At 44.5% G+C, this 9,820-nt stretch overlaps 1 protein-coding gene across 1 annotated transcript in view; it reads right to left on the bottom strand.

Annotated features, from left to right (window-relative positions):
* Positions 1 to 434: 434 nt before the first annotated feature.
* Positions 435 to 9,820, bottom strand: part of PRIMA1 (proline rich membrane anchor 1) — a 78,468-nt gene continuing 69,082 nt past the window's right edge. Inside the window, exon 5 of the mRNA XM_066607514.1 lies at positions 435 to 1,533. Coding sequence (XP_066463611.1) covers positions 1,461 to 1,533 — 73 coding nt within the window. The 3' untranslated portion in view covers positions 435 to 1,460. The remainder of the gene's footprint in view (positions 1,534 to 9,820) is intronic.

Below are 9,820 nucleotides of genomic sequence, written 5' to 3'. Positions count from 1 at the left end.
GGTCAGACAGTGCTTGCGATCATACTAAAATTTCGAACCCATAGAACCCAATCAGAATCATTATTATTCAAGAGCAATTTTTTACAAAATGAGGGTGCATTCCCACGAACGTATATCGGCTCGGTTTTCACGCCGAGCCGATATACATTATCCTTGTGTGCAGGGGGGGGGGGGGAAGGATGGAAGAGCCACGAGCAGGAACTGAGCTCCCGCCCCCTCTCTGCCTCCTCTCTGCCCCTCTGCACTATTTGCAATGAAAGGAGGTGGGGTGGGGTGGGGGCGGGGCTAAGTTCCTAGAATTAGCCCCGCCCCTCTCCATTGCAAATAGTGCAGAGGGGCGGAGAGGAGGCAGAGGGGGGGCGGGAGCTCAGTTCCTGCTCCTGGCTCTTCCATTCTCTCCCCCCTGCACACGAGGACAACGTATATCAGCTGGGCGTGAAAACCGAGCCGATATGTGTTCGTGGGAATGCACCCTGAAAGCCAGGATTTGATTGGCTGTTATGATTCAAAGAAAAATTTGCATATATGACACCATTATATTAACCCTTACATACATGGACAGAACTGATGCTTTATCTTCTCTGGCCATGAGATCAAATATACAAAAAGACATTTGACACAATGTGTATTTTTCAAAACACCCAAAAACTTCAGCAGGACCCATAACCAATTAAGCTACATTAGTCTATCAATGAATATATAGGGTTTCCTTGTATGGTCATCATTAGAATTTTTTTTTCCTTTTTTGTAAGAATATGGCAGGTAGTGCTAGACAAGAACCTTATAATGTTCCCAATTGCTGTGTCCATGCACTGTATTTAATAGACACCAATTTTTTACATGACATCCCAAGTGGTCACGCCAGCAGGTCAGGTGAAAGGAATTCCCTCTGGGAGAGTGCTTGTCTGGCACTTCCTTCCCGCAGAACATTTGACAATATATAGCTTCCCCCATTGTGAAATAATGTGTCGTCCCTATCGTAAATTCTCGCCTTCCAGATACCAGCCTTGAGTTATTGCATAGTAGTGACATCGCTGCTGTGTTCCCTTTATATTAAGTGCATGCAATTCTGTGGATGTTTTTTACATTTAGGGCCTGTCCTATAATAAAATAAGGTTTGTATCCAGGGTATGAAAATCCCGTGCATGCAGTTGATGCTATCCATCTCTGCCTCGTGTTGGATCTCTCTGCCAGTTCCAGAGCCCCATGTGGGCAGTCAGTCAGTAGGGTGTGGACTCATGCAGTGAGAGTGCCATTGTGAGGTTCTCTTTCAAACGTCTGATGAACAGTTTTTATGCTCCACATACGCGCTCCACAGTAGCCAGCCTTGATTATGCTTGGCTGTCTTCGGGTATAACCTTTTTATATTTTACCCCCTCCAAAGCAAAAGTTCAACACCTTCAAGAGGGTGCACAGGAGGAAGGAGTGTGTGTCTGGCCATGATGCTTGGTACTTTGCATCTAAGCTGTTTCGAGGTTCATTGCATACTCAGCAGCCCGGGTTGTACCGTTTTCATCTTTATGGAGTGGTTTCCTTAAGCAAAGATGGAGAATGAAAAATAAAAAATATATATTATTACAGCAATGAAAGGAGGAGAGCATCATTATAGGTCAATTACATAAATTATGACTTCATCCCAGTACTTATCCTAAGTTACATCCAGAGCTGCACTCATTCTGCTGGTGGAGTCACTGTGTACATACATTACATTACTTAAGCGCTGTGGAATATGTTGGCGCTATACAAATAAAGATTATTACTTAATCCTGAGTTACATCTTGCATTATACTCCTGAGCTGTACTCACTGTTCTGCTGGTGGAGTCTCTAAGTAAAGGCACATTGCTTATACTGTACTGATCCTGACTAACAGCCTGTATTATACTCCACAGGAACAGTCATTGTTCTACAGGCTTCAAAGCTAAGATCTAAGTCCTACCTGCTTGTCCAGTGTCTGCACAGAACTTGGTCTGGTGATTTACTGTAGGAACCTGGCTAGTAGTGATGGTGTGTTTGTCCACAAGTGTGCTAGCTGTTTCCACTAATAACCAGCAGCATTGTGAAACCAGCTCAGAAGTATAATACAATCTGTAACTCAGTGAAATGTAATATAATAACCCCCCCATTTATTAGGACCCTTTTACACGGAACGATTTGTTAAAAAAAAAATTGTTGGATCATGCGAACTTGAATGATAATTGTTCAGTATAAGCACGGCTAACTATTGAATGACGAATGAGAATTCATTCGCTTCTTGTTCATGTTATACAGACATAAAACTAATTGTTTGCTTATTCATTGAGGGGGCAATAGGCTGAACTGTACGGACATATGTCTTTTTTCGGCCTTACATACTATTTTCACGCGTCGTTGCGTGTAAACAGCGTTCATTTAGTCATTTTCATTGACTGGTACTGTCTACCTGTATAAACAGGCTGCACAAGTGAACTCTGCCATTATTTGGTTGTGCGAACAATTTATCATTCCGTATAAGAGGAGCCTAAAGGCCCATTTACCTGTAACGATTATTGGTCAAATTTCGTTTAAGCTGACTTTTTAGTTTAAAAAAAACATTGTTGGCTCGCTGGTACTTGTCCTGTGTAAACGTTCAGCGCTTCCCATAGGAGATGAAGCGCTGAGCGAGAAGCAGACGAGAAGTCTGCAACAAGTCTTTCTGTGTAAACGCTCTGCACAAGCGCTGACGACCCTAGCAGTGATGTCAGCTCTCATGCAGCCATTTGAAAGACTGTTGGCCTATGTAAAAGGGCCATTAGGCCTAATGTGCACGGGGACAGATTCGCAGCGGGTCACCCGCACGCGTGATCCGCGCCCCATAGGGATGCATTGGACACCCGCAGGTAATTAAATACCTGCGGATGTCATTTTCCCCTGAGGTGCGGATTGCATGTGCGGGAAAACACCCGCAGCATGCTGCATTTTAGTGCGGGTCTCCTGCAGGGACGGCTCCTGCAGGCTTCTATTGAAGCCTATGGAAGCCGTGCAGATCAGTGGCACACCCGCAGCTGAATTCCTGCTCTCCAGCACGGAGTGCACGGCGCATGCGCGTGGCACGCTGCCGGCAGGCCGAGCACATCCGCTGGGCCGAAGAAAGAAGATCTGGCCGCGACGGAGGGCAGATCCGCAGCGTCCGGACAGGTAAGTAATGCTTACTTTTTAGGCCTCATGTCCGCGGGGCAGGAGGGACCCGCTGCAGATTCTGCATGAAGAATCCGCGGCGGGCCTGATTTTCCCCGTGGACATGAGGCCTTAGTCATGTAACAGTTAAGTTCTTTTTATGTAACAATACTCTGACATTGTTTACTAATAGCAGAAAACCAGTAAAATACTGAAAGCAGCTTCGATGTGACTGCAGAAGAAAACATTGGGGAAAGATTTACTTACACCAGTCTTAATCCAAGGTACACTGGAGTAAAACACACTAAATTTATTAAGGAGGGATCCACCTCCTAATAATTCTGGCAGACCTTCTGGATGTCTTTGCACCAGAAAAGCAAATCTATGCCAGGTGTAGATTTGCGATGTAATTAAAACCAATTTTTCTGGCGCAAATTTGGGTAAGTCAATTGGTCCACAGTAGTGCACCCCCCATACTAAACCCCGTTCACATTTCTAGCCACCTTTGAAAAGTGAAGAAGGAAACAAAACAGCAAAAATTACATTTTTAAAAAATATGTATCAAGCAGTAAACTTTGTGACCTTTTTTTAATTTTAAATATAGATTAATAATTTCCCCCATTGTGTAAATCAAGATTAGTAGACGATAGGTAAAGAAGAGGATTGATAAAGGTTAAGTTATTATATGTGAACTTGTAAGTGCAAACTCAAAGGCAAACACAAAGAATTTTTAGTAATTTTTAGAAAAGAAGTTTCGTTTTCCATTATGTTTAGCTTAAGAATAAAGTTAATAGTGGGGTAATCTAAAGGGAACTTGTCACTGGGTTCATGCTGCCTGAACCATGGACAGCAATAACCCGGGACAGGTGTACCCATTGTCCTTGTGTATGTGTTATTCTGAAATACTGCGGCATTTTAGAATAGCACGCTTTGAAGAAGAGCTCTGTTCTGAGTCAAACTTCAAAGAGGTGGGCCATGCTGAACCTCTCCCTACCTACAGCATGTGGACTGGCAACTCTATCCCTATTCACAAGCAAGGAAAGATCTGTCAGTCATGATGGTGTAGGCAGGGTGACATTGGCGCAGCCCACATCTTTGACTCTGAGCTGTTCTGAGTCAAACTCGAAATTGTGTGTTTATTTTGAAATGCCACAGAATTTCAGGATAACACATACATGGAAGCAAAGTTTCCTTTAAAGAGTACCTGCACTTTCATTTCGGAGCGCTCCTGCTCCGATGGCCATTTTCTACTCCTTCTAGCAGCTGAAGACAGCCCATATAGTGCTTATATAGCTGTATTTGGGGCTGTCTTCAGCTGCCGGAAGGAGCCAAACATGGCTGACGGAGCAGGAGCACTTCGAAGTGAACATGCATGTATTCTTTAAGGCAGGGGTCCCCAACTCCAGTCCTCAAGGACCACCAACAGGTCATGTTTTCAGGATATCCTATGGCAAGAACCCCTGTGGCAATTTCTGAGGCATCGACAATAATTACATCACCTGTGCAATAATGAGAAAATCCTGAAAACATGACCTGTTGGCGGTCCCTGAGGACTGGAGTTGGGGAACACTGCTTTAAGGGATAACTGCTATGATAGCATCACTGGTTGGTGGGCTGATTTTAGACTTGTCACCTGAGATAGGGTATTTTCTCTTCAAGAAAGTGAATCCAAAGGGCTGAGGAAAAAAAAAAAATCAGATGCACACTCCATTATTATAATACAGTGGTCTCCAATCTGTGTCTTTCAGGGAATGCTTGGAATTGCTATTTCACCACAGCTAGAAAGAAACAGGGTGGGAATTGCTGCTAATGTTTCTTCATTCACTTCGATACAATGAGGGTCAATGAATTTGAACTTTCTTCCACAGTTAACTCTTAACTCACAGAAAAGGAAGCCAAATCTGCATCCCCTAATACGTTGCAGGACAGGCTCGATCACCATGTTCCCTGATAGCATGCAGAGTGCCAGATTGCAATAAGAGGCAGCAATTGTTCAGTGCAGACTAAAATGCAGCCACACACCCCAAACCAAATTTAGGGAGGGGTGACTGCAGACAAAATAGTCTGCACATGTGAACTGATACCAAAGATGTCAGCCATAGAAAAGTGAGCAACGCTATACAGTAAACTCACACTGACCTAATACACCTTAAGGTCCTTTAGCATGCAAAAATAATCTTTCAAAAGCCGAAAGATTGAAAGGTTTAAGGCCCATTTAGACACAACGATTATAGCTCAAAATTCACTCAAAAGCCATCTTTTTTTAGTGATAACCATTGTGTGCATTTATACGGAAAGATGATCGCTCAAAATTCGCTCAAACGGCAGTTTGAGTGACAGTTTTGAGCGTTCACTTTGCATAAGCACGCAAGTAGCTAATTAGCTACTTCAGAGCTTATTAGTGTGTAAATGAAGGCTCCCGCAGTATACTGAAGACAACAGGGCACTGTCTTCTGTATACAGCTGCTGTGTTCTTGGAGCGCTCAGCTGGTATACAGCTTAGCGCTCCTAGCGGGGTATGCAGAAGACAGCTGGATCGCTGTCTTCTGAATAAAGCTCCTTTCTTCTCTGAGCTTTCAGCTGGTGTCGAGCCGAGAGCTCCGAGCCAGGTATAGAGAAGACAGCTGAAGCGCTGTCTTCTGTATACAACTGCTATGTTCTCGGAGCACAAAGCTGGTATACAGCTGAGCGCTCTGAACAGGGTATGCAGAAGTGAGCGATGAACGAACAGTGCAGTGTTAATGGCTTTAAAAATCTTCATTTGCATGTAAAAGAACCTTAAATCCCCTTTTACCTCCATAAGTTGTTTGCTCAGCTGGGCATGTGTTAAACACACACAACCAGCTGAGCAAACATCTATCAGCAGATTTCATTGTTCTCCTCCTGGCAAAGTACTCAGTGTACTGTATGCAAAGCAAAACACAATAGGTACACTGTATATCCTGCAGTCTTTTGAAAGATGAGTGAAATTCATTCAAATGGAACGAATTTGCTCAGTCTTTCAGCTGCTGAACGATGGATTTTGTGCAGTTTGAAAATCCATCATTCAAATGAAAAGTGCATGATGCCCGTGTTTACATGTAACGATTATCGCTCATTTTCGTCCATTTGAACAAATTTTGAGCAATAATCTTTGCATGTAAAAGGGCCTTTACACAGCTAAGGGTTTGCTACTGGTCCTACCACCCGGGTTGCAGGAGTGCAGCGCAGGGGAGCCCCGGTTCTAGTGATCTCCCCTGGCCGCTGTAAATCTGGTCGCCGCCGGGCTGCTAGGGAGGCAGCTGGTGCTGCCTCGCGCCGCGTCCCCATTTCCATGACTACCAGGCGTGCTTCCTTGGTATCTGTCTGCTCAGCAAGGCTGGGGGCGGTGTTCCCAGCATGTCCTTGATTGTGCCCTGCTGCTGTCAGGCTCCCCGCCCCAATCAGCTGCTGGGGCGGGAGTTCTGACAGCATTTAAATGTGTGTATTTTCCTTCTAGCTTTGCCAGTGTTAGTTTGGTCTTCCAGCTGCACCCGCGTATTGTTTTGACTCCTGTTGTGACCCCAGCTTTCTGACTTTCTGCTTCTTGGACTGGACTTCGTTTTTGCCTGACCCCTTTGTACCGCGTACCCTCCTATTGCCGACTGGGATAGTCTGACCATTCTACTGTTTGTTTGTCTCCAGTGTCTGTTTATCTTTCCCGTGTCCCGCTTCGCTAGTGAGTGTAGGGACTGCCTCCCAGTTGTCGCCCTGGGGGTTACCCCAGGGGGGGCAAGTAGGCAGGGACAGGGGTCGCGGGTTATCTCAGGGACTTCTATTATCCCAGACCCTGTCCTGACAGCTGCATGTAGTGGCATTTCTTTCTGTAAAATTCCAGACGGCCAGAAACCAAAAAGGATCCCATTATAGTCAATGGGGTCTGTTTGACATTGTTTGGTTCCATCAAATGACAGTTCCATTCAGCCAATGGGTTCCATTCTCCAGCTCCCATAATACTGCAGAAGAATGGAACCCACAGTGTGAACAAGCCCTGACAACACTGTAGTTAAGCTATCATAACTTGTTAAATGTCAAGTTAACGTTTGCATCATCCGGAATTCCCTGTGAGCTAAACACAGCAGTGGCATAAATCCTTTGATATATTATATCACACCCTCAGGATAGAAGAGAACGTTGTAAAGTACTGCCATGATACTTAGCTCATAAAGGACTGCTTACACTGGATATATTGTAACAATTTCCCAGCTATGTGAGCAAATCAAGAGAGAATTTCAGCCTCTGGATGTAAAAAAGAATGCTCCTATTCACTGACAGAAAGCATAAATCTTAAAAATGGTGAGGAATTGAAACAGTGTATAGGAGAGTTGCAGAACTTTCCCTTACACAATGACTTCTACACATAAAACTGGACCAGCCCTTTTAAGTGGGGAAGGTTGCTGGTATGACGGCTGCTGGTGCTTAGCTACTTAGCCAATATGGTTGCCATTACAAAGGTTATTGCCTAAATTTCCATGAAGGAATAGAAAATCTGTTTTCTCACACTCTGGAATGGCATATCTCTCTGGGGAGCTGGGGGTCATGCATTACCTTGCCATTCAGGAGTCTTGGAAAGCTGAATGAGAACTGTATAGGCTGGAGGCAGAAATTCTCCTATATTCATGACACATGAGTTTCCCCCATTCCCAGCTCCCATGGATTTGCTTACAGCTGTTTGGCCTAATTTAATCGGCAAACTATCTGGACAGTTGTGCAGATTTTGCAAATGTTTTTCCTGCATCTATTAATTTTGACGGTGATAATGAATGGTTATTCTGAAATGAAAATCGCCTCCCTCCTGGCCGCACAAGGTAAACGCCGCCGCCGCAATTTATACAACATCAATCATGGTGGAGATGACACTGACATATTTTAAATGGAGACTGCAGACCTTATCAAATCCTGAGTGTAATGGAAGGAAACAACACGAATTGTCTGCAGACTGTATAATAAGAAGTTGGGATGCGGTACAATGGTTGTCAGCAGCAGACATACAAACGTTTGCATTTTCACCTGTGACATGACAGATCCAGCCCGGACTTATTAATGGGAGGATTTGATAATCAGACAGCTCTTAAATCTCCCCAGACAGAAGCAGCAATTAGCAGAATGTAATGGAAGCAATAAATAAATAAAAATGTATTCAATGTTGATACTGTTCCCTGCAATTACCTCAGGGCTGGAGGAAACCACAGCTGACCATATGAGTAACCGAATTTTACTACCGACCTGAGAGTCAACACACTCCATCCATTAGATGTGAAGGCTTCTTCAGTATTAGTTAACCATCTTTATATTCACACACTCTAATTATGCACTGTAATTTTTTCAATTTTTTTGTGCTGTCCATGCTTTAAACTGCAGCACTGATCCAAAAGGACACTATGAACAGTTGGCCTTTTACACAGGTAGATGTGTTCACCCAATCTGCTTGTATGAAGGTGTCACCAATCAGCCAACAAATTTGTCAGATGATCAGATCTTTTACGCGGCATTAAAAATGATCTGTTGTTGGCAGAGTATTGCCCTGTGTAAACAGCGGTGTGCTGCCAACAATAATTGAACAGTACATGCCCAAATGATTGCAAAACCGACTTGCAAAAACATTGATCGGAGCTTGTTCCTGGCAGAAAATCTATCTGCGTTAGGGACCTTTCGCACGGATCAGAACTGCTCTACAATACACAGTGGAATATGCCGCTACGCAAATCCACATGTCTAAATGTGGATTTTAATTTGGAATTGCCAGCAGAATTATGCAGTTTTCAATTCTACATCAAAATCCGCGAGTTAGACGTCCACGGTAATTGAAAATCTGCGTCCTATTTCATTATTGTCTTAGGCTACTGCTTTCCCACCCAATGGTGTAGATATAGGGCTGACTACCCACTACAGTTCTTTTCACTGCGAAATTCGCAGCATTTTTTTTCTCCAGGGGTCAATGGGACTTGTTAATGTTAAAAAAAATCGCGATCGCACAAAATCATGGTTTTGCGGTAAATTGCGATTTTGCCGCGATGCGTTTTTAACATTGGAAAGCCCATAGACACCTGGAAAAAAAACCCCAGCACATTCGCAAACGCTAGTGGGTAGTCACCCTAAGGGTTGCAGTGGGCCCTAGGCTAGGAGGCCCAAAGGGACCCCCTCACTACCATGAGATGCTGCCATTGCCGACCCACAAATCTCTGTAGCAGGGAACAACTACATTACTCTCACTGTTGCTAATAAGGAAGATGGAACAATACCTCTGCAGCGCTGCCTACTGGATGGCAGCTTGCCTGTAAATCAATGTCCGACTCTTTATTCAGGTCTTTACGTCTCATGTCCACGGGCCCGCACCGTTTCCCTGTGCAGAATTCAGCAGCGGATTCCACCCGGCCCGCAGACATGAGGCCAGAAAATACAATATATTCACCTGTCCGGACGCTGCGGGTATCTCCTCTGTGGTGGCTGGTTCTTCACTCTTCTGCACAATGGATGGCTGTCTTTTTTTTTTTAAACTCCTACTTTCCCGCGGTCCCACAGCACGAACGCAGTGACAGCTGTGTCTGTACCGCGGATCCGGACGGCTTCTATTAGCTTCAATGGAAGCCGCGGGAGCCGTCCATGCAGGAAAACCGCACAAAAATGGAGCATGCTACGGTTGTTTTCCCGCATGTGCAATCCGCATGC

The sequence above is a fragment of the Eleutherodactylus coqui genome, chromosome 6 (assembly GCF_035609145.1).
Source record: "Eleutherodactylus coqui strain aEleCoq1 chromosome 6, aEleCoq1.hap1, whole genome shotgun sequence".
In the NCBI taxonomy this organism is placed as follows: domain Eukaryota; kingdom Metazoa; phylum Chordata; class Amphibia; order Anura; family Eleutherodactylidae; genus Eleutherodactylus; species Eleutherodactylus coqui.
Note: the sequence above shows the minus strand (reverse complement) of the source record. Positions and strands in the feature narration are given on the sequence as shown.